This window comes from Trachemys scripta, chromosome 10, assembly GCF_013100865.1.
Source record: "Trachemys scripta elegans isolate TJP31775 chromosome 10, CAS_Tse_1.0, whole genome shotgun sequence".
NCBI lineage: Eukaryota > Metazoa > Chordata > Testudines > Emydidae > Trachemys > Trachemys scripta.
In genome coordinates this window covers 59859096-59883917 of record NC_048307.1, presented here as the reverse complement: position 1 = coordinate 59883917, position 24822 = coordinate 59859096, and the positions used below count along the sequence as shown (strand labels likewise).

Here is a 24822-nt window from a genome sequence, read left to right as displayed (position 1 = left end):
AATTACACACATGTCACTCTACACAAATTATAACCAGCTAATAATACTCAGCAGATTAGAAATTTTCCAATGATACCTCACAAGGTATACTTTGTACTTTGATTGATCACAATTTTGTAAAAGTGGTGACCCATATTAGTATAGATGGTCACCTTCCCCTTTAGACATCATCACGGGGCATACCTGGAGATGGTGACGTAAAGCCATTTGAAACAATATTTTATAGGCTTCAAATTTTCTGTGTGTAACTGGAGTAGCTCCCCACCTAGACCAGCTGGCATCTGCTGAAGTGACTGCAGACTTGGGAGCATAAAATGCCAGCACTGGGGATGTGGCCAATAGATTCTTTATACCCTCAAAAGCATGCTCCAGTACTTTATCCCAAAGCTGTACAGTCTGTTTTAAGTATTTCATAAAAGGTTTGGCCTTTAGAGGACTGATTTGGTGTGACTTGCTCCAAATTTTTATCATACCGAGGAATCACATCAGTTCTGATGAATTTCTAGGTGATAGCATTTCAACTATAGTTTTTACTTTTCTGAATCATTTCTCAGAACAAATCTATATGGTGTGGTGAAACTTTCTGCCCCCAGTAGGGTGGGATATTATGGGCCCGCCATGCTTTTATACTGAATGTATAAAATGTTCATTTTACTTGTGTCTAACAATTCCTACTTGTTACATAAACCATCTATATATGATGATTTTTCCAGTCTTCGTAATTTACTATTACACAAATATTTGTTTTAAAGCCTGCCTGGAATACTGCATACTTTAGTCAAAGTTGTTTATCATTTGGTTTAAGAGTCTCATTTTCTGGAAAGAAAATGCTGAGTCTGTTTAACGTGAACAGTATGATTCATGCTACTTCAAATAATTTTGCATGCTAGGTATTTTATTTGTTTGGTGCCTGATGGTTGTTAGAGGCAAATTGCTTCCGCAAAAAAATGTTCACTTTTCTTTCTTTCTCTCTCTCTCTCTCTCTCTCTCTCTTTTTTTTTTTTAATAGCAATGCTCCCATTTCACCAGTAAATTATAATGGAATATTTGTAGTAACCAATATGTTAATAATCATGCAGAGATGATGTTCTAGGAGGAGTTAGACATTTTTCTATTTTAAGTAGTAATTTGTATAAAATGAACAAGGTGAACTTTTGCTTAGCAGGCAAAAATTTAAACTAGTAAAGAATTGGCATTTAAAATTGGTAAATATCTAAAGCTAACAGTCTTCATTGCGTATTATCTAGTCATATTCATTGTTAAAGCAAAGAGCAACTTTGGAATTTGTGTTTTCTGATTTATACTAAAAGATATTACAAAATACATGTATTATTTGTGGGGGAGGTTTCTTTCATTGGTTGCTAAATAAGCATAGACATTTTCAAATGCTTGAAATGTTGTGAGTATCCTTGGTTTATTAATCACTGTCTTCAGATTAGGGTTTGAATAGTGTGTTTGGATATTTTTTGAGTGCAATACTATGGTTTGTCACACTTGGGACAGATATCTAGTTAATGTTTTCTATAATCAGTGATTGTCTTTCTGACTCTTTCCACACTTTGGCAGAGATTGACTTTTTAACCATCTTTGATGGTGAGGCAATGCTCAGGAGGCTGTTCCCACTCAATGTTAATGTTATTTGTCAAACATCTGAGATTTAATAGAGAACCTCAAAGCCACATTTTAAGGCTGGATGCTGTAAATACTTGACTTCAGTGGAATATTCTTCTTGTGGTGTTTCTAGGATTGGGACTTCAATTTGTAAAGCTGGTATTAGCAAGTAGTAAATTTTAAAAAGAATCACACGTGCTTGATAAATCTGAGAATACAATGAACACAGAAAGATTAGAACATATCAGTACATAATTGTGTGAGGGATATTGTAGACTCTGGTTTCTTTTTGAAACTGCCTGAGCTTAAATTTAAAACGCATGAGCGCAACCTCTTCACCTTCCATTCCCCCCCCTCACTTTTTCCCCACTTTCATCTAATTGTTCACTCATTCTCTATTCCTTTTCCACTTTCCCTCCTCGTTTATTCCATACCCCACTTTCATTATTGGTTCCTCTTTGCCATTTGCTTTCACCCTCCATCCCACACTCCACCTCCCTCACTTCCACTGTGTGGGTGTGAATAAGATGGGAATGGGGGGGGGGGAATAGAGCAGGGAGAAGCTCTTTCCTTGTCTGCCCTGGACAGCATGAGCAAACAGAATCAGGGAACCTTCTTCCGCCACCCCCACTATAAGCATTGGCAGGGGTCAGAAAGATGAAGCTCCAGGAAGTCTTCCACAGGTCCCTCGTACTGAAACAACCAGGGTAAGGGGTGGGGCCCTGGATTTCTTCTCCCACTCAGCCAGCAGCACTGGAAACAGTAAATGGAGCTCTGGAGCACTTTCCCACCCCTTTATGGTATTGCCTGGGAAGTGGCTGTTCTTATGGGGAGCCATGGAGCATCTTTCTCACTGTTGACTATTGCTACCAGTAGTGGCCAGAGGGGGTGGAGCACTGTAATACCTTGCCGCATCTCACACCCTCCAACCCCAACCAGCAACATACTAGGGCAGCTGTTCTATATGATGAGCACAGCCCTGTGTGTGGTGCCTGCAAGCCAGGAGACAGCCTTACGAAAGTATGGCTAAGTGGGGAAAGTCTGGTTGTTCCCTTGAATGGGTAGGTTAATTGAGCTTTTTATATGGTTAGAGTTTTCTCCTGAGATGAAGGTTTTAAAGGATGAGTGGGCATATGTGGGTTTCCAGGGTTGATTAGATCAATCATAGATTACAAAATTACTGTGTTTCTGTTGCATTTTAATTTGTTAGCAAAAGAAGTTATTCCCTGCATTGTGATTTGGGGGTGGGAGGGTGTGAAGTGTCCTAAATAGTGCTGAACTTTTGCTTCATTGAGAACTAAATCAGAGTTGCTGATTTCCGGAAAGCCTAAACTAAGCTGCTGCTTTATCTTTTTCTTTCCTCACCACCCCATGCCTTTAGTAGTACATGGAAGAACCTATTTAAAAGAAAAAAATCCACACTAATTGTCACGTAAATGGTTTGTTAAATTAGTTAGCCTACCTCTGTAACAAGCACTATGTATGACACTGAGTGTTCTGGTTAAACTTGGAACTCCTGTTGCTGCACTACAGAATACCAGAGAAGGGATGTGTGCCAGCGCCTGCACTCCTTTTTAGTTTATTGAGTTGTGGCATTTGTTTCAAATGTCAATATACCCTAGTAGTTCTATTGATTCTTCCCACCAAATGATTGATTATATGAGATGTCTTTATTAAAGGTGGCAACAGTTACATGAAATTACAGTAACCTGTTGTGAATTACTTGGTTTTAGTTTCTGTATTTCACAAATTTGAATTTTTGTGCACCCCTGCATGCGCTTGTCCTCCCTTCCCTAGGCATCTGAATGTGGGCTTCATTTTGTGCTTAAGAACCGGAGGGTTACGGTCTTCAGAATTTCCTTTATTATGATTATTCTGCTGCCAGCACTTTCTCCTTGATTTTCCCATTTTTTTCTGTTGTTTTCATCTGTTGCTATTATACAACCTTGTTTCCATTTGGGAGAGTAGGATGTAACTCCTCTAAGATTGTGGACTGTTTTTTGTTCTGTGATTCAACAAAAGGTGTACTCATCATGTTAACACCACAGCCCAAACCTTTTACCTCTTCAATTCTGAGTTCCAAATACTTTGGTAATGAGTCTGGACATCCAGTTTTATATGTCAGCTTCCTGCATGCCATCAATTTACTACACTGCGTCATTCTGATATCACTTTTCCAAATAGTGCTACCAGCATTAGAAATGTTCATTTTGCTTATAACAGATTGATAGCTATAACAATGTACAAAATTATCCCTGATCTGTACTATGGTATGTTGATAGACTAAAGAGTGACATTTAACCATATAAAAGAAATATATGAATAAGCCCACTTTTAACCTGGCAACTTGCTTTCTGTAGATTGCACTGGGCTTCAGGTTTTGTTTTAATGTTGTGCTGGCAAATATTTTTAATGTAAAATATCTAGCCAGTTCAAAAATGGGTTTATTTCAAACCTTTTTTTCTTTTGCTTTGTAGGAAAAACATCAGATAGGGGTCCATTTCCACTATATGGCAGAGACCCAGGACTACCAGGTTGTCAAGTAAGTGCAGTGATCATTGAAAAGAAGTTGAATTATCTTCATTCAGTAATTAGTTGAATTCATTTGAACATTTCAGGCTAATAGTTCTTACCTAAGACAGAAATGAATGTAAAGGTCTAATAGCACTGGCTTGAATTGTACTTTGTGAGAGCTAGTGCTGTCCAACTGCCTCACAAACCTTTTGTGTGTATATTTGAGATGGGTTAGTGCTTGTGAAAGGGGAACTGTTTCCATGGTTCTGGGGACTCAAGTCCTTTATTTAACAAAAGAATGGATATATATACAGTGCTATACATGTTTGGCAACTTGCTTCCCCAATATGCTCCACCCCTTTCCTAGATGGGATCATCTTGGACTGAGTCCTTTCAATTCTTGGCCTCCTTGCCAGCTGGTGTGATTGTTCACTGGGATTAGATTAAAGTAACCAGATTTATTTCATATAGACCATCAAACCATGAACTTCCAGCAACTACTGACCTAGGCTGGATTTGAATAGAAACCTGGAGGACTAAGTCCCTGTATAAAAAACCCATCCCTTGAGTCTTTGGTTGCTCTCCCTCTCCTCCCCCGTGCCTTTGTGTATTCTTCGGCCAATGTGTTTTCATCCTGACCTGAAACTACTCAGGTTTTCCAGTCTTGGACCAAGTTTTTCAAAAGTGGCTAGTGATTTTTGTTCGCTGCTGTTAGCGAGATCTCCAACTTCAGATTTCAGAAAATGCTGATCATTCACTATCTGAAAATTAGGACCCTTTAAGGTCTTTCCAAGTGTGAACCCAGAAACAGAGATACTCAAAATCGTTTGTCTGAAAATCTAAGCCTTCTTTTTTCTTGAGCAGACAACTAGTCAGGCCAAATTGTCAATGAGAGTAGAATGTGCACTGAGTCCACCAGATTAATTTTCATTTGTGACTCAAGCTATAATTTGAATTCAGTTTTCTAGAAGTGAAATGCTGGTAGTATATATAATACACTGCATTAGCAAACTCTTCTATTTCTTCTGTTTAATGTTAATGCTCCTAAGGCAGATAATATCCTCAGATTTCTAAATTTTGTCACCAACATAATCCTGTGTTATTTCTTATAATAAATGGTTTTAGTAATGTTTAAAATAAGTTGTAAGATGCAGGCATATTTCCATTTCAGTGTCAATATGTTCATCTTAGATTTAAAAAAAATAATCCAGGTGTAGCTCATAGTCAGAACAATTTATAAAACAAAATGTGTTAGTTCTTTTCTTAAAAGGAATGTGGTCTGCAAATGTTTACATTTTTTAAACTACACCTTGACAGTACTCCTGAATTTGTGCTGAAAACCAAATGCTGTTTTTTTTTTTCAAAATTGTTAAATAACTAGTGTATTACGTGTCTAGTGCTAGGAGAGAAATTCATTTGTGATTATTTATTTTCAATGGGGAAAATATGTTCTTATTTCCAGTAAACATTCTAGTCACTTTGAACTAGTGTTTTCAGGAATGTCTAACCTTGAAAAAACTTAGCTCTTGGGTTTGACACTTGTCCAAGTCTCTAAATAGTAGTTTGTAAGGCGTGAAAAGGCAGCACCATGTGGCAGTACTGATTGTAGCACTGCTTCTCCTATTAAGTAAGGGTCATCTTGATTCCTCTATTCCGTCTCTTCTCTGCAACACAGATGTTGAAAACAAAGACCATTTGTATCTGTACTGTGAAACTCCTATTAATATTCAGTCTCCCAAAAAGCAGCAGTACCTCTTTAAATGCAAGTTATGGACTTCATATGATTGCTAGTCTAGACATTGGTAGATTGTATGAACGTTAGTGTTGTTCAAACAAGTCAGTATGTGCAATATTTAAATATAATAATTTAAGTTTGACATTATTTTGGAAGCTGGCTAATTTACTAATTTACTGATTACTTTCATTAGTGCTAATTTTTTATATTGCAGAACAGGTTTACAATCAAATTACATAAAACTGTGTTTTGTTCTGCAGTGGGAAGAGGTTAACTTTGCTTGTAGTTTCGCTTCAAAGAAATTGGTTTTGTATGCCCACTTTTTAGTGATGCCAGTTCTCCATTTTATTTTAATTTCTGTTGATTAAACTATTTTGAAGCCAAAAGCTTCTTTATTCTAATCTTATTTTATTTTGTTTTGTTAAAAGATTTTCCTGGGATTTCCCAATCTCTCTATATCCTTCCGTCCCCTTTTTAGAAGTTGTAAATAAAAGGGAAAAATAGTTTTTAGTAGATTAGATTCCTCTGTTTTAGTTTTGATCCCAGTTGTCTTTTTTTAAAGTTTTGTTTTTTTTCCTCTCCAAATATAAGATTTCTTAATGTTTACAGGAGGTTTAGAATTAAGATATTGTTAAATCTGTTGATTTAATTATTTTCAGTGAACTTCTGTGACAGACTACAACTTGTTCTTTAACTTAAACGTCTCTTCAAGATACTTTTAGCAAAAAGTTTTTAGGATGCTTTTCTGCTGCCTCTTTGAGTATTGAGCTTTTGGGGCCAATTACTCTGCTTTTTTAGCCCAATCCTGCAAAAACACTTTTAAGTAACTTTGTTTATGTGAGTTGTTGTTTCATCTCAGTGGCACCATTCATGTGTAAAATATTTACCAACGTAAATGTTTGCAGTATCAAGCTCTTCATTTTTATGCCATATAGCGTGAAGAATGCCAATACTTAACAATGCCCTGTAGGCAGTTTTCCTGAATTATGGTGCAGCCGACTACAGTTTTCCAATTTATCACAAAAACTATTTCCGCAAACCAAACAAGCTTTGTGTGCGGCTTCTGGTATTTTACTCCATAGTAAATTGGTTTGTCCAAGTGTTTAGTGACCTGATTCTGCTTTCCTCCTTTTGGTTTCAATGCATGTTCCCTCCCTCCTCTGGATCCTTGGTATGTCCTGCACCTTCCTGTCTCCTACAGCTTCTCTCCCTTGGAAAATGCAAAACCTCAAGGAGACATCTAGTAAGATGGTCGAATTGAGCTGTAACCAAACCAGTGACTGTCATTGTTTTTTAGAAGAAATCCAGAAATTGTGATCTACTAATAGAATAAAATGCTATGCTAGGCCACTTTATAAAAACACCCTATTTGGTGTCCCTTTAAATTGGGTTTATGTTTATATTTTTCTGTGTGGAATCACACTATCAATTTAAGTTGTTTTTTTTAAATTGTTTCTCTGTGAACCTTAAAGAGTGCTTTATTTTGAAATGAGTTCTTGTAAATAAGGGAAAATGCCTGTTTTCATCAAGTTTATCTATGGTAAGATTGAAACTACATGTTCTGTTAGTGAAATGAGTGGAGATTACATTCTGAATTGTGAATGCATGCTGGATTTTAACTAGGGTCATGAACGTATCTGCAGGTCAGTGCACATATATTTAACCATTCAGATTTTGGTGTTTATAATAAGCAATCAAATCTGCATTATCTTTAAAATGCACCCTACATAAATAGGGAGGTCATAAACAATGTAACTGTATGTTAAGGTTCACAGCTATGGTTGGATTAATTCTTAATTACATAGTAACATTTTGTACATATAGGAAAATAATATATTAAATGCTCTACTTCAGTAAATCCAGACAATCATGAAGGAATAATGGAACATAGTGGTGGATTTTTTGAAGTGTAGAAGTATATCCCTTTTATTCTGTATTGAATGCTATCCAGACTTTGAATTATTACCAAGATGTAAGAAAGTAGTTTTAAAAAACAAACAAACCTGAAGTATAATAAATAGTAGACAAGATCTGAACAGAATGAAGAGAGAAAATCAGCAATATTTCAGTTTAAAATGTAACATGTTTATGAACAGCTCAGTTGTCTTGATATGCTTAATAATTCTATAAATTGTACATGCAGATGTAGACAAGACATTCTAATTCTTATAAAATACACTAAGAGAATGAAATTGATGATAGCCATATAAATCTATGAAACACGATTGTTGAAAGATACAGTGATGTGATGGACTAATTACATTTTACTCAATCAGTGTAAAATATTGTATTGTAGAATATTTTATGCTGTAATGATAGATGGATTTTTAACTTATTTGTGGCTGTTAGTATTTTATAAGTATTGTGGCTATTGCTAATAACGATGTTTGTTCCAGAAGCTCTATGTTTTGGATCAATAAAAAAAGAAGAAAAAAATCAATAGCAAAAATAACAGTATTTCCAGTAATATGCTACACCAGTTTCACTTTAATGACCCATCAGTTATGCTATTGCCATGAAGCTAATGTGAGGTGACTCATTTAACAGCGTATTATTACATCATTTGAACATGATGTAAGGCACATCAGGCATTATTAAATTAGCCAGAGTTTTACAATATGTCAGTAACATTTTATGCACATTAATAGCATAGTTAGTGTTACTTATGGGAATTTATCTCAAGCAAATATATTTAAGGTAGATTTTTACAGTTATTCTTTCTCACATTCATTTTATTCCTATGGTGTAAATATTACTATACGGGGTTTGGGAATTTTTTTGTTTAACAGGGATAGAATGTACACTACAAGGAAATGCAGATGCAGTGGTCTGAGTGCTGCTTTGGAATATGTTTTATAGTTCATAAAATCTCTTTAAATATAGCACTTATTTGGCTTGTCCCTTGAAGGAGAGTTTAGCTGGCTTTTCATTCTCTGTAAAACTCAGATTGACCCGATGGATCATCCTCCAACCTTGCTACATTTTAATATGCAAACATCCTCTTCATCTGGATCCCAGTCATAAGGAGGTTGGAGTGTAAGCTCACAGTTCATTCAGGCTGGAGGATATTATAATTAAATAGAAAATAGAACATAAGCACTAGTTATTGGAGCTTGTCCACTCAGATTTTTCTTCTGTTCTCTATAGGAAATTCATGGCCTCACTGCTAACCAGGTCAGCACAATTCACTTCAGAATTTAATATGAGATTTTAAAAGGTTACATCTCATTGTCTAAAACTTTGATCAGAGCATTGAGAGTAAAATCCAGATATTGCATTATCCAGTTGCATTGACCTTCATGTTATAAATGTCCCACAAAACAAACAAGTCACTTTTATTTTGTGCCACAACTTTTAAAAAGAGAGTAAAGAGAGGATAAGGAAAAATAGTTATCATATATATTCATTCATAAGCTGAATTTTTTTAGTAAAAAAGGGAAGCACCAGAGAAGGGGGTCGGCTTATGAACGGGTATAGAGAGGGAGAGGTGGGACACGGCACCTCCCCCGCAACAGAGGGAGCAAGGAGAGGCAACACAGCCAGCAGAGACAGAAGGGAAGAGGCAGGGCCAGAGTCTCTCCACTTCTGGCCACGCTGCTCTCCCCCCAGCCTTCGAAGCAGCTGCAGCTCTGGGGCTGGCAGGCTGCAGCCATGCTGCTCACCCCACAGCCCCCAGGCTGTGGCCGTACTGCCTGGGCCTCTGGAGCATGCTGCAGTCGTGCCCCCCGACGCAGCCCACTGGAACATGCTGCGGCCGTATTGCCCGGTCTGGCCCGCCAGAGCAGGCTGCGGCCGCGCTGCCCAGCCTACCGGAGCAGCTCCAGCCAGGCCAGAGACATCCTCCCCTGGTCCTCCCCAGATAAGGTGGGAAGGAATGGGATGGTGAGAGTGGTGGGGGGGGTCCTGGGCTAGGGGTAGGGTCATGTGGGGGGTGGTCACAGGGGTTACTCCCCCCAAAATTTATCCACTAGTTGCTGTCCCGGCCCATCAGGGTAAGCAACTGGCACGCCAGGACACTTCGTTTACTTAGGTTTACCTCCGTGAGATATGCACAGTTGTTTGCTCCCCCAGGTATTAATACATACTCTGAGTGAATTACTAAATAGAAAGTGATTTTATTAAATACAGACAGTAGGATTTAAGTGGTTCCAAGTAGTAATAGACAGAACAAAGTAAGTCACCAAGCAAAATAAAATAAAATGCGCAAATCTATGTCTAATCAAACTGAATACAGATAATCTAACCCTCAGAGATGCTTTAGTAAGCTTTTTCTCAGACTGGACACCTTCCAGGCCTGCGCACAGTTCTTTTCCCTGGTACAGCTCTTGTTCCAGCTCAGGTGATAGCTAGGGGATTCTTCATGATTGCTTCTCCCTCCACTTGTTCTCTTCCACCGCTTTATATATCTTTTGCGTAAGGCGGGAACCCTTTGTCTCTCTGGGTTTCCACAGCTCCCTCCCCCCACTGGAAAAGCACCAGGTTAAAGATGGATTCCAGGTCAGGTGACATGATCACATGTCACTACAAGACTTCATTACCCACTTGCCAGCACACACATATACAAGAAGACTAACAGGTAAACACAGCCATCTGCAGACAATGGTCCTGGTTAATGGGAGTCATCAAGATTCCAAACCACCATTAATGGCCCATAATTGCATAATTACAATAGGCCCTCAGAATTATAGTTCATATTTTTAGTTTCAGATACAAGAGTGGTACATTTATACAAATAGGATGATCACACTCAGAAGATTATAAGCTTTGTAATGATACCTTACAAGAGACCTTTTGCATGAAGCATATTCCAGTTACATTATATTCACTTATCATATTTTTATAAAACTATTCTGGTTACATTATATTCACTTCTTATTATGTTTTTATAAAACCATATAGACTGCACAACATCACACATTCCTACTTAAGTTTTGCTCAAGTGTTGTGGGAACTCCTTTATACGTGGGGGGACGGAGGAGAAAAATCAATATGTACAGATACTCCAGAAAGTGAGAGCACCACCAAATTTCTGTCGGGTGGAAAGGAAAATAAGACTGAAAGAAAGAAGAAGCTAGGAAGTGATAGTCTTGGGAGTGGAGTGGGAAAAGATATGAGAAAACAGCCTCCTCAGAGGGACAGTTTCTACATCCTTTCCCCCAGTTCAGTTTTCTATCCCCTATGATGAGTTTATAGTTCATTCACTGAAAAATAAAGTTTGGGGTTGACCAAAACAATCTGTAAATTTGGTGAATAGTTTTGGATTAAAAAAAAGAAAGGGAAAACTTTTTAAAAAGTCAAAGCTTTTCATTCTTCTTCGAGTAGTGTCGCTATGGGTGCTCCACTGTAGGTATGTCTGTGTCCCTGCACTGCTGATCAGAGAACTTTGCTAGCAGTGTCCATTAGGCCTCCACATGTGTTGTCTCTCGTTGTGCTGTGCCAGAAGACTAGCCAGCATGCACGGGTAATGGTCCTCTTCCTTCTCAACCAACCCTGGCTAGAGACGGAGCCCTTAACTGTCCTTTAGGAGATGGTTATGTCTCCTTTTCAGTTGTTAATCTTTAGCTTTTAGAAATCCTTTAGCCGCTTTTTGACTTTTATTTGGCCAGGCCTTAAAAGCAACAACAAAAAGAAGAAAGAAAAGACTTCCTTCTTCTGTTGACCCTCACTGCGGAGGACCCACCCGGACAAGGGTATGCCCTGTACTCCAGACTTCAAGAAGTGTCGCACTTGCAGCGAGGTGATTCCGGTTGCGGACAAGCACTCCCAGGGCATTCACTGTCTCGGCAAGTGCCACATCCAACAGTAGTGTTCCCTCTGCCAGCAGCTCTGACAGAGATCCTGCAAGGATAGAGCACCCCACCAGAAAATCATCTTTATGGAGGAGGCTCTCCGACCTCAGCCCTTTGCCAGGTGTGAGTCTTCCCCTCAACCTTCAACTTTGCAGACACCTCTCACACATCAAAAAAAGAGAGCGGGAAGTCCTCTCAGTGAGCCCAGGGATAGCCAAGGGCAATCACCATCTTGCTCAGTATCCTCAGCACCACGAGCACTGAGATCATCCAGCACCTGAATCTCATGACAACCGTCGGTGTCTGGTACTGTTGATAGGCCCACAGAACCTTTGGTGACGGGGACCGAATCTTCGGTACAAAAAGACAAGAACAAACACCCTAAGACGTTCCTGGTATGCAAGCTGACATCGGTACTGCCAGCGGCATTGCCCCATCCCGCACTGGACAGAGTGTTACAGGTGAGGTCCCCATCTCCCCCAGCACTGCCACCGACACTGGGACGCTCAGTACTGGCAGAATTCCATTAGACCAGTGGCTGTGTTGGAAGCTCCTGACTCTCTCCCCCTCGGTACTGGGATCATGACACCTAGCCATGGCTGATCAAGGGGTATTTCCCCACAATCATGCCATGCCCTTCCGATGTTGAGTGAGGGATCAGAGAGTGAGCCGGACTGGGTTTCTCTGTACTCCGCCCAATCTCCATATGGGACCTAATATCAACAGCGTTCAGGGACGTACCACCAGATGGCACCACCATCATCTTGGTATAGGCACCACTGGGAACCTCTACCAGGCCCTATGCCAGTGCAGTGGCCATACTGGGATCCCTGGGTGGCGCACTGCCAGCCTTCCTTGAGGGCACCGAGCATCGCCTGAGAACCTCCCAAGCATGCCCCCTTAGCTATAGCATCACAGGTCTCAGAACCCCAAGAAGTGGAGGAGCAACTGGTGGACACAGAGGAGGTGGTCACACCCAAGGCCATATCCTCTTCCTCACCGGACGAAGTGATCATGCCATCACCACCTTCCATGGTGGATGACTTCTGCTTGTTCCAAGAGCTGGCAAAGAGAGTGGCAGACACCCTTTGCATACCATTGGAGAAGGTTAAAGATACACACCACCAGCTTATCAATATCGCCCATGTATCAACTACCTCCAAAATTGCCCTCACAATCAATGAGACCATCCTAGACCCACCTAAGATGGTGTGGCAAACCCAACTTTGGTGGCCCCAACATGCAAGTGGGTGGACAAAAAATATTATGTTCCCACAAACGAATCAGAGTTTCTATTTACCTGCCCAATTCCATCATGGTGGACACTGTAGACTCTCATGGCTGACAATACCACTCTAAGACGACACTCTACAACAGAGATTGGAAGCGTTTTGATCTCTTTGGTAGGAAGGCGTGTTCCTCTGCCACCTTACGGTTTTGAATAGCCAATTACCAGGTGCTCACAGTGAAATTTGACTACACGAATTACAATAAACTATAGGACTTTATTGATAAACTCCCGGAGAACTCCCAGGATTCCTTCAGCGTCATCATTCAGGAAGGGCAACTGGTGGCAAAAACAGCTTTTCAGTCAGCCCTCGATGCCGCCAACACAGCTGCCAGGATCATCTCTAAGGCTGTGGGGATGAGATGGGTGTTGCAGCTCCACCTCTTGGGTTTTCTGAAGGAGGTGCAGATCACAGTGGAGGACCTCCCCTTTGAAGGGGTGAAGCTCTTTGCTGAGAAAACTGATGCCTCTCTCCACTCCTTGAAGGATTCCAGGGCCGAGACACTTTAGCCCTCAATAACAATAGGGGCCTTATTCATCCAAATTCCTATCACAACAGCACTATGGAAATGATGGCACCAGAGGAAAAAGGGAAATTTCAAAAAAAAAAAGCATTCTGGTTCCCAGTCCTCGACCCAACCACCTGCCCCTAAGCATCACTTTTGACGGGGAGGTCGAGGTGCTGTGAGACCACACCCCACTATATTACCTGTGACCACACACCCATTTGGTGGCCACCATTTGACAACGTTCTGCTGTGCCTGGGAGCGCATTACATCAAACAAATGAGTCCTAGAGATCGTGAGATCCGGCTATTCCATCCACTTCACCTCCCTACCCTCTCCACAACACCCTTCCCCCCCCCCCCCTTCAGAGACCCTTCTCACAAGAGTCTACTATGGCAGGAGTAGATCAACTCCTGCAGTTAGGAGCCATAGAACCAGTACCTCAGCATCTGTGAGGCAAGGGGTTCTACTCTCGTTACTTCTTAATATCCAAAAGAAAAGGATGTTGGAGACCCAACCTGGACCTCAGAGCTCTCAACAAGTTTGTCAAAGCTCAGAAGTTCAAGATGGTGACCCTATCAACAATCATTCCATCAATGGAACAGGGAGACTAGTTTCTGGCCCTTGACCTACAAGATGCCTACTTTCACATGTCAGCATTACCATCTCACAGACATTTCCTCAGGTTTACTCTGGAGCACAACCACTACCAATACAGGATCCTCTCCTTTGGACTTTCATCAGCTCCAAGAATATTTTCCAAAGTTCTCTCGATGGTGGCCACCCATCTATGATCTCAAGGGATAATGATCTACCCTTACCTGGACGATTGTCTCCTTAGAGCTCGATCACTTCAGGAGACTCATCAAGCCACCAAAGACCCGATATGCTTGTTTGTGGAGCTGGGCCTGCAGATCAATTCCCAGAAGTCAACCCTTACACCAGTGCAATGCCCAGAATTCATAGGGGCTGACCTAGATACACTACAGGCCAAAGCCTTCCTACCTCAGGACAGGTTTCTATCCCTGGTATCGCTTATAGATACTGCTCAATGCAGCCCTCACGTGCCAGCCAGAATCTGCCTCCAGCTCCTGGGGCATATGGCAGCTTGCTTGGCAGTGATTCCACATGCCAGACTTCGCATGTGATGCCTACAGCCGTGGTTCAGCTCAGTTTACAGAACAGGGACAGTCTGGACAAACCCCTGTCACTACCCACCAGAATCAAGAACTCCCTGGACTGGTGGAAGACACCGGCCAATGCATGCAAAGGGATCCCCTTCTTACAGGTGCCACCTTCAACACTCCTTACCACAGACACATCCCTTATAGGATGGGGGTGCACATTTAAACAGTCTCACAAAGCAAGGCAAATGGGCGCTTGCAGAGCTCTCCGTGCACATCAATCTCCTCAAGCTGAGAGCAGTCAGGAACACATGCACCAGTTTCCTCTTGCTGAAAACAGGGTCTCATATAATGGTCCTGACAAACAAAATAGCATATATTGTATCAACCACCAAGGAGGAGCCAGATCGCCCTCTCTATGCACAGAGGAATCTCTCACAACATCACCTTATCCACGACTCACCTCCCAGGCACTCGGAATGTGGTAGCGGAGAAGCTCAGTTGCACGTTCCTGCACGACCATGGGAGGGAGATGCACCCATCAGTACTTCACAACTTGTTTGCATGGTGGGGAACACCATCCACAGATCTGTTTGCTGCTTACCAGAACAAGAAGTGTCCACATTACTGTTCCAGGGCGGGGATATGACAACACTCTCTGGGCGATGCTCTCCTCCTCTCATGGGACAAGGGACTGTGGCCGAGACAGACCTGGTACCCTTACCAGATGCAGTTCACGATGTGCCCACCGATCTTCCTTCCGTCCACTCCATACCTTCTCTCTCAGGACAAAGGGAGTACCATACATCCAAACTTGGGGATCCTTTGACTCAAAGCATGGCTCCTACCTGGTTCCAGCACCTAGAAAGCTCATGCTTAAAGGAAGTGCAAGAGGTTTTACTAAACTGTAGAAAATCCTGCACGCGATGCACTTATCTGCAGAAATGGTCCAGGTATGAGATTTGGTGTATGGCCTAACAAATCTCTCCAGTGGCAGCAACTCTTCCACGTATTCTGAAATATGCCCTGACACCTACAAAATTGGGGTCCACCTAACAGCTATTACAGCATTTCACCAACCCGTAGAGGGGTCCTCAGTACTTTTGCACCCAACCACTAAAAGGTTTCTTAAGGGAATAACAAATCTCTTCCCTCAACTTCGACTTCCTGCCCCCTTGTGGGATCTAAACCTAGTGTTGAAAGGGCTGACTAGGCCTCCCTTTGAACCTGTGGCTACCTGTTCACTTGCATACCTATAGATGAAACAGATCTTTCTGGTTGCAGTTACCTTCCCTAGAATAGGGAAAATAGCAGCTCTGATGGCTCATCACCTATACACAGTATTCTTCCCTGATAGGGTTACACATTGACTGCATCCAAGGTTCATCCCTGAAGTGATTTCGTTTCACATGAATCAGTCTATTCACCTTGTACCCCAAGCCTCACTGAGACATTAGGGAGGTCATACTGCATACCCTAGATGTTAGGAGAGCCCTTGCATTCTACCTTGATAGGACAAAGGCCTTCAGGAAGTCCCCTGACTATTTCTCTCTATGGCGGAAAGATATAAGGGCTCAGCGATATCAGCCCAAAGACTATCCAAGTGGGTCTCAGATTGCATCAGACAGTGCTACCAAATTCATAACATGATCCCTCTGGACTTGATCCGTACACGTTCGATGAGATCAATCTCTCATCTGTCGCCCTCCTCAAGGACATTCCCATCTCAAAGATCTGCAGAGTGGCAAAGTGGGTGTCAGTCCACACCTTCAAAGAACATTATCCAATCACTGGGGACTCTGCCTCTGATGCCATCTTTGGCTCCACAGTACTATCATCTGTGACTAACCCGACTCCGAAGTCCCAGCCCTCTGGGGGGGGTACTACTCGGGAGTCATCCACGGTGGGGCACCCATAGGGGCACTACTCGAAGAAGAAGAAGTTATTCATCTTGTGCAATAACGATGATTCTTCTGTGTCCCTGTATGGGTGCTCCACTACCCGTTGTCCTCCCTTCTACTTCAGAGTTCTTGCTCTGACTCTGTAGTAGAGAAGGAACTGAGGATGGTTAGCCTTGTGGCGCAACACAAACAGAGACAGCGCATGTGCAGGCCTAACAGACATTACTACTGAAGTTCTCCGATCAGCAGTGCAAGGATGCAGACACACCTATAGTGGAGCACGCATAGGGGGACACATCTCAAAGAACAGTCGTTACTGCACAAGGTGAGTAACTTTTTCTTTTGATATTTTAGAAATAAAACATTTTGACTTCATTTCAAAATGACATTTTGTTTAGTAATTTAGGTAGATTTATTTAAAAAACGAGAGAGGCAAAAAATAAAAATTAAAACAAAAATTGTTTTGAGTAGAACAAAAAATTTAGCTTGACCTGACACAGAAATGTTTTGGGTATTTTTGGTTCAGTTACCAAACTGAAAAATTACTTCTTCACTCAGCTCTACTTTGTAAAAATAACTCTTCATGAAGAATTGCTAAGGAAATACTTGGAAAATTTGGAATTATGCTACTTGGCTTACTTATCGTGACATCATTCTTTGTTTGTTAAGGAAATTAGCTAAACAGTTTTCTGAAACACAGTCAATTTATTTTAAGTCAGGCTGAACTAGAGACGACCAGTGTACTGGAGGAATAATCATTTAGAGGATAACTATGAGAAATAACACAAACTCAAAGAAAACTTGCAATAAAAACTATTTTTCCATAGAAATACAAAATTAGTAGATGAACAGAATGCAGACAATATATAGATTTTTTTAATAAAACGTTAGATACATAGTGTATTTCATGATATATCATCCTCAAACTAGTTCAGGCTGGCTTGGTTTTATACATTGTCATAAAACTAAAAACTATTGAAAAACTGAGGAACAAGAGAACAATGAGAAACAAGAAATACTGTTTCAAACTGAGTTTTTTGTGGGGTTCTCCAGTGATTTATTAAGTCCAGTCTTAGTATTTTTTAAAGAACTGGAAGAAAGAGTAAGCAGTATGTTAATGAAATTTGGAGATAATATGAAAATTGGGAGGTGAGAACACAGAAATGGTTAGAAATATAGCCAGAAAATTCAATGAGATTTACTCACATAAATGGAAAATGCAAGATCATATGTTTGAGAAAACATTATCTGAAACATATATGCTTTATAAGTAGAAGAAATATGAGAAGCAGAAAAGGTGAAAGAGATGCAGGTGATTGTGGACAGCAAGTGAGATCTAATTTTTGCCATGTTGACTAGCAGCAAAGGTGATGCTTAAAATGAACTGAATGATAGGAGGGAAGAAAATTAGCAACACACCTCTGTTTACAATGTGCTTATGGACAATTTTATTGCCCTGATATAATTCAGTCTTCTCTAAACTTGTATGTGAACTTCTGAAAAAGTTGTTGTAGGCTATGTCTATACTACTACTTATGTTGGTATAATTTATGCCACTCAGGGATGCGAATAAGCCACACCTCTGAGTGACGTAAGTTGCATCGACCTAATGGCCACTGTGGACCGTGCTATGTCGGCGAGGGAGCATCTCCCGCCGTCATAGCTGACGCTGTTCATTGTGGGCGGTTTAATTAAGTCAGAGCTCTCTCCTGTCAGCTTAGAGCGACTACACTAGAGAGCTTACAACAGTGCAGCTTCGCCTCCGTAAGCTCTCTAGAGTAGCCATAGCCTTGGTCTGCATATGCACAGACATCATGTAACAGGGCAGAGGGGTTATAATCCTATATGGCTTTGGCACAGCTACACCTGGAATACTTTGTTCATTCTTGAGCAACTCGTTACATTGACATAAGAACTACAGTGCCAGAACACACTAGTGTTTGTCTGATCCAGTATTCTTTGACTAGAGCGGTGGTGGGCAATCTGCGGCCCGTGGCCCATCAAGGTAATCTGCTGACTGGCGGCCAGTTAGTGTGTTTACATTTGCACGGCCGCCCACAGCTCCCAGTGGCCGCGGTTCGCCGTTCACAGCCAATGGGAGCTGCGGGAAGCAGTGGCCAGCATTTCCCTGTGGCCTACGTGTACCTGGCTGACACCCACTAGGCAAGATGCTTCCAGTCTCAATAGCTGGTTGTGAAGGGCCCATTCAGGGAAATGAGCAATCAGGGAAAACAATAGGCCCTTGGAGAAGCTTATCCCCCACTTGGTAAACCTTCCTGTGGATGTTTCGGCCAGCCAGTAAGCAATGGCCGCTATGACTCTGCAAGGCCATGTGACCAGACCACATGTCTCTGGACTCCATTTTGACTACCTGTATTTTTCCACAAACTGGGCTGTGAACTGTTTTTGAATAAAGGTTTCCTGCCATATGGTAAAGCTATATAAGGCAGGGAGTGACATCGTCTGTTGTTCTTAACTCCCCCACAACTAAACACCTAAGAGAAACTCTGAAAGAAAAGGACTTGAAACGGGGGTGGGGAGCCCAAACTGCAAATGCAATGCAGTACAGTGTGCCTGTAAGTGAAATGTCTGGGGAAAAATCTCAGCTTGGTTTAACACAAGCATATTGTGCATATTCCTCTCCACATTGAGGGAGAGGCGAACTGGATAATAAATTCATACTGGTCAGGGCTTCGATCAGGGCAGGATGGTACAGCTCTCGGGTCCTATGTTGGGGGGCTTGGGGTTATTTTGGCTGTAGCCTCTCTATTGTTGGTTCATGCAATGGCTGGTCAGCCTGCATGTAACTGCAGCTGAGTATGTCCCTGCCTGTGTGAATACTGGTGGAAGTGTAGGACCGGAAGCAATCTATAGCTTGTCACTGCAACACAGTGCTGAGAGGGAACCCAGAATGGTGAGTCAGAGGGCTAAGTGGCACCCTGCGGGGAACTCATCACAAGTACCCAGTTTACCTTCTCTATAACATTGATTATTTTATGTACCTCTGTCATGTATTCCTTCTGAATTATTTTCTCTCTATACAGTTCAAAACTTTTCAGTCTCTCCTCATAAGGAATTCTATCCAGTCCTGTAATCCTTTACGTTGCCTGTCTCTGACCTCCTCCAATCTCTGCTGTGTCTTTATTAAGAGAGGTGACCAGAACGTCATTCCGGGTGAAAGGCATCCCATCAGTTCATATGGCATTATAGTATTATCAGAAAGATAAACTGTAATGAGTTGAGAGAAGGGCAACAAAAGCAAATAGTGGAGCTGAAAAGTGACTTAAAAAAGATTAAACCAATGGAAACAAATTTTAGTCAGTGTGCCAAACTGTTCCTTGGTCTTCCGTTTAAGATTAAGCATGCAGAAAATCATATGGAGCATACATTGAACCCGTCTCTGCCTGTTCAAAACAGGTGCTGTTAAGTCAGACAAATGTTGGCACTGTGATTCAGCATGTGCTAACTTAACCTATATGCTCTGGGAATGCTCCTGTACCCAGATACTTTGGGCAGAACTTAATTGCAGACTTAATTTTTTCCTAACAAATATAATTGTGTTACAAGCTAAACATATAATTTTAAACTTAATAGACATTAACTGAAAGCTAAATAAATCTGAAATTTTTTGGCAGAGCACTAATAATTGCTAAAAGACAAGCACTACAAAAATGGAAAACCAAAAAATGACCAACAATTGAAAACTGGCTCATAGACATGGTAAGGTTGGCCACCATGAAGGAATTGTATACTGTAACAGAAATACTCAAGAAAAATTCTCATACTTTGCTGGAAGTATCTGAACAATCCTATTAAATGCATTCTCCCATCTGCCCAGCTTCTATAGCCACTTCCTTCCCTCCCTGTCTCTATCTCCCTCCTCTGAATTTTGTTTCTATTATTTATCTTATTTTAATAATTTTACTTTAACTAGCTAGTTTTTTATAAACAAATTGTTTGTAAACTGTGTAATAAAATATAAATCAATTATTTGTATCCATTCATATTTTATGTAATTAAATATATAAAGTATAACTAAGGTTAAGTAGCAACTGGTTAATATATTCTGAGAAGCTTACGTATTATGAGAATTTTATGTATAGATTTGTGTGTGTGTGTGTGTAAGTAAAGTTACTGGGGGGTGGGAAATGCTACATACGTATAGCCCCTGCATCCTGATCCCACTCTCCGGCAGGAATGCTTGGGGATGGGGGCTGCAGGCGGAAGGGGTGGCCCCACTTGCTCTGTCCCAGGGCCCCACAAAACGGTAATCTGCCTCTGAATAGGGAGGGGTAGGAATTGTGTGAGGTGGTACAAAGGGGCATTCATATGAATACTGGGAAGAAATTAAGAGAAAAAACTCAGCACGTTCATCAGTCTATTAGACTGAATGACCTAAGTCAACCGGTCCTGCACATCTCTAATTTCTTAAGTAAATCCCAATACTAAGACCACCAATAACACAATGGGTTCTCTTAAGTAAAATCTAAATACACAATAAACAAACATGAGAAATATCTGAGATAAATTATAATATACACAGAGCAAAAATGAACAGGTATACACACCCTTTATATTATACACAGAAAATTAAAAAAAAATAGAATATGTACTTTAAAGGCTGCCTGACTTTTTTTTTTTTTTTTTTTTTTTATTTCAATTTTTTCAAGGTGAATTCAGTGCCAGAGAAAGATACTAATCTATGACAGCATTGGACACTGAAGTTCTTTATCCATAGGGAAGGTATTAGATAATCAGCAGTGTGGTCAGTTTCCCCACCCACCCTTGTTTCAGCAGTATGTCTTAACTTTGGATGAACCTCTTCTAAATGTTCCATGTTTTCTTTATTGATGATTTTGCTAACACTACAATCAGTGCTAGTTACAATGTTGTGTGTGTTATGTGGCAATAGGAATTTGACTGAGACCACAATATCGGTTTAAATTCAAGCCAATTTTGAGTAATAAAAGTACCCCCCCAAAAAAAGAACCCCCAAGAGTTGTACATTTGTGCATGTGTTTTTAAAAAAACACTAATATAACTTTAAAAACTGATAAATTTATTTTGTTTTGTAAATTTTTGCTTTTTAATCTTCTCTTGGCTGACACCTTTTATATCAGGTGTCAGGCCAAAGCAGTGTTACAGGTATGCTGTAAATCCCTGAAAAACGGGTTTTATAATGGAAAGTCTGACACAATATTAAGTGAAGCAGTGATTCTGGCTTCTGCCATATGATACTCCTTAATAAAGGTTTATGTATTTTAGGCCCTTCTGAATCTGGAAACCAAGTTTTAGTTTGCTTTATATTATGCACGCTGTAATCTTCTCTTGATTGTGACTTATTAGAGGATAATTCTTCTGCCAATAGCACAAAAATGGCTCTTGTTTTTCAGCTGAGATAAAGAGCCCATGCATAGGCATAACATTTAAGAAAGTAAAGATGTACTTGCTCAGAGGCAAGGCTTTTCTGAAGCAAGAGGTGACCACCTGAAGTTAATCAGGGAAGACATCCCTGAGAGGAGTGGGTAGCAGGTGTTATAAATTAGGCATAGTGGAAGGAGGACTGCTATTTATAAAAGGGGAGCACTTCTGTGAGAAATCATTTTGAATGTCTTAAGGAAAGAGGCAGGCAAAAAATAAATAACTTGTTTCTTTTCTCACCTTTTCTTTAGATGGGGTTGAAGCATTTGAAAGCTTTTCTGAATGCAGTATTGTCATCTTTGAATTTATGGCTGTGCTTAGTTGGAGATTGATTATGAATATTCCATAAGCAAATGTATGCTTGATGGTACGATAGATTACAGAGGGCTGTGTAAGGAAGTAAGAGCCCTGTCTGTTGGTGAGTGTAATAGGGAGAGCAGAACATAACCTTGTCTTGCCAAATAGTGTGAATAACAGTGCTATTTCACAAGCCTCACACAGCGCATCCCAGAACTTCTGGTTCCTGCATCTAGGCTGACCCCAGTTGTTCCCCTTTCACTTGGCTACCAACTGGGACCAGGAAGATCAGAATAATTACCCGGAACTCCCTCCCCTGGAATTCACTGAAGGATGCTTCAGTTACCATGCTTCCAACTTTTCTACCCTGCATAAGCCCCCATTTACCTGCCTCCCACACCCAAAAAATAAGTCTGGTTAAGAGGAGGTGCCACAACTCCACCCCGTATTTCTTTGAGGTGCAATTGGCTGGTTTGCTATTCTGAGATTTTTTTAAAAATTGCAAATAGTCCATTCTGATGACTACTGTTAGAGGATAAAGTTTGTGCAGACAACCCATTTCTTATAAAATGTCAACTCAACTGAGTTAGGGGAGAGTGCATCTCCAGACCAGTATCCTGGAAAAAGCTGAATGGAAGCAAAGGACTAGTTGGGTACTCTGATAATAGCAGTAGGGGAACCAAACCATGCAACTCATACTTGCTTGTGTAACCATCTTGGAAGATCTTTCAAGAGTGTGGGTTGTAGTTTGGGATGGGGAAGGGTGACAGACATTTTACTGAGCTATTCTAGACTGAGATAATGTTTGTACTAGGGAATCTGACCATAACCTGTATATTAGGACTGGGATGCAAATATAATTTTATTATTGGGCTTTTCACCTTTTGTCTAATATTTAGAATAGCCCAACAGCCTGCTGGAACACTATAAGGACTAAAAGGTGGATAGAAAGCTAGCTAGATTGTTGGGCTCAACGGGTAGTGATCAACAGCTCGATGTCTAGTTGGCAGCCGGTATCAAGTGGAGTGCCCCAGGGGTCAGTCCTGGGGCTGGTTTTGTTCAACATCTTAATTAATGATCTGGATGATGGGATTAATTGCACCCTCAGCAAGTTTGCAGATGACACTAAGCTGGGGGGAGAGGTAGATACGCTGGAGGGTAGGGATAGCGTCCAGAGTGACCTAAACAAGTTGGAGGATTAGGTCAAAAGAAATCTGATGAGGTTCATCAAGGACAAGTGAAGAGTTCTGCACTTAGGAAGGAAGAATCCCATGCACCGCTACAGGCTGGGGAATGACTGGCTAAGAAGCAGTTCTGCAGAAAAGGACCTGGGGATTACAGTGGATGAGAAGCTGGATATCAGTCAGCGGTGTGCCCTTGTGGCCAAGAAGATCAATGACCTATTGGGCTGTATTAGTAGGAGCATTGTCAGCAGCTCGAGGGAAGTGATTATTCCCCTCTATTCGGCACTGGTGAGGCCACACCTGGAGTATTGAGTCCAGTTTTGGTCCTCCCACTACAGAAGGGATGTGGACAAATTGGAGAGAGTCCAGCGGAGGGCAGTGAAAATGATTAGGGGGCACATGACTTACAAGGAGAGGCTGAGGGAACTGGGGTTATTTAGTCTACAGAAGAGAAGAGTGAGGGGGGATTTGATAGCAGCCTTCAGTTACCTGAAGGGGGGTTCCAAAGAGGATGGAGCTAGGCTGTTCTCAGTGGTGGCAGATGGCAGAAGAAGCAGCAGTGGTCTCAAGTTGCAGTAGGGGAGGCCTAGGTTGGATATTAGGAAACACTATTTCACTAGGAGGGTGGTGAAGCACTGGAATGGGTTACCTAGGAAGGTGGTAGAATCTCCAGCCTTAGAGGTTTTTAAGGCCTGGCTTGACAGAGCCTTGGCTGGGATGATTTAGTTGCTGTTGGTCCTGCTTTGAGCAGGGGATTGGACTAGATCAGTGGTTTCCAAACCTTTTTGATCGCACATCTATCAGTAAAAAATTTTTGAGCACACACCCTCTGCCGCACCAGCGCTACCATTTTTGCCAAAGGGCAAAAAAAAAACAAAAAAAAACCTGCCACTCGGACTCCCGCCTGACGAAGGAGGGGGGAAAAAAAAAAAAAACGCTCCTCCTGCCGCACACCCCCGAGGATCCTCTTGCGCACCCCACTTTGGAGACCACTGGACTAGATGACCTCCTGAGGTCTCTTCCAACCCTAATATTCTATGATTCTATGATAATACTGAACCTGGCATCAAAACACTTTAGAATAGTTGGTTATTCAGTGATATGTACAGCTTTATAAGTGAAAGCATACATGATTAGGCATTAAAAGGCTAACCGTTATTTGGTCCACTAATCAGATAAATTTCTGCTAATATAGTTACATTGTACCACTAGAGACATTCTTTGTTACATTAATAATGAATTATATGGGCTGGTGGCAAAATCTCTATGGTCTGTGCATGTGTGTGGGTTCTTATTTCATCACATATTGGTGGGGAAACCCAGCAGAGGACAGGAAGATCTAAATGTGACTTGTAAATTAACAGAGCCATTATGTGGACCTATTTTCAACTTGTAAAAAAGCATTTTAATAGATTTTTCTAAAATTAGTTGGTCATGTGTGCACAATAACAA

General features: G+C 41.2%; 1 protein-coding gene across 1 annotated transcript in view; it reads left to right on the top strand.

Annotated features, from left to right (window-relative positions):
* Positions 1 to 24822, top strand: part of TCF12 (transcription factor 12) — a 167420-nt gene that overhangs the window by 62966 nt on the left and 79632 nt on the right. Inside the window, exon 2 of the mRNA XM_034784435.1 lies at positions 4089 to 4153. Coding sequence (XP_034640326.1) covers positions 4089 to 4153 — 65 coding nt within the window. The remainder of the gene's footprint in view (positions 1 to 4088; positions 4154 to 24822) is intronic.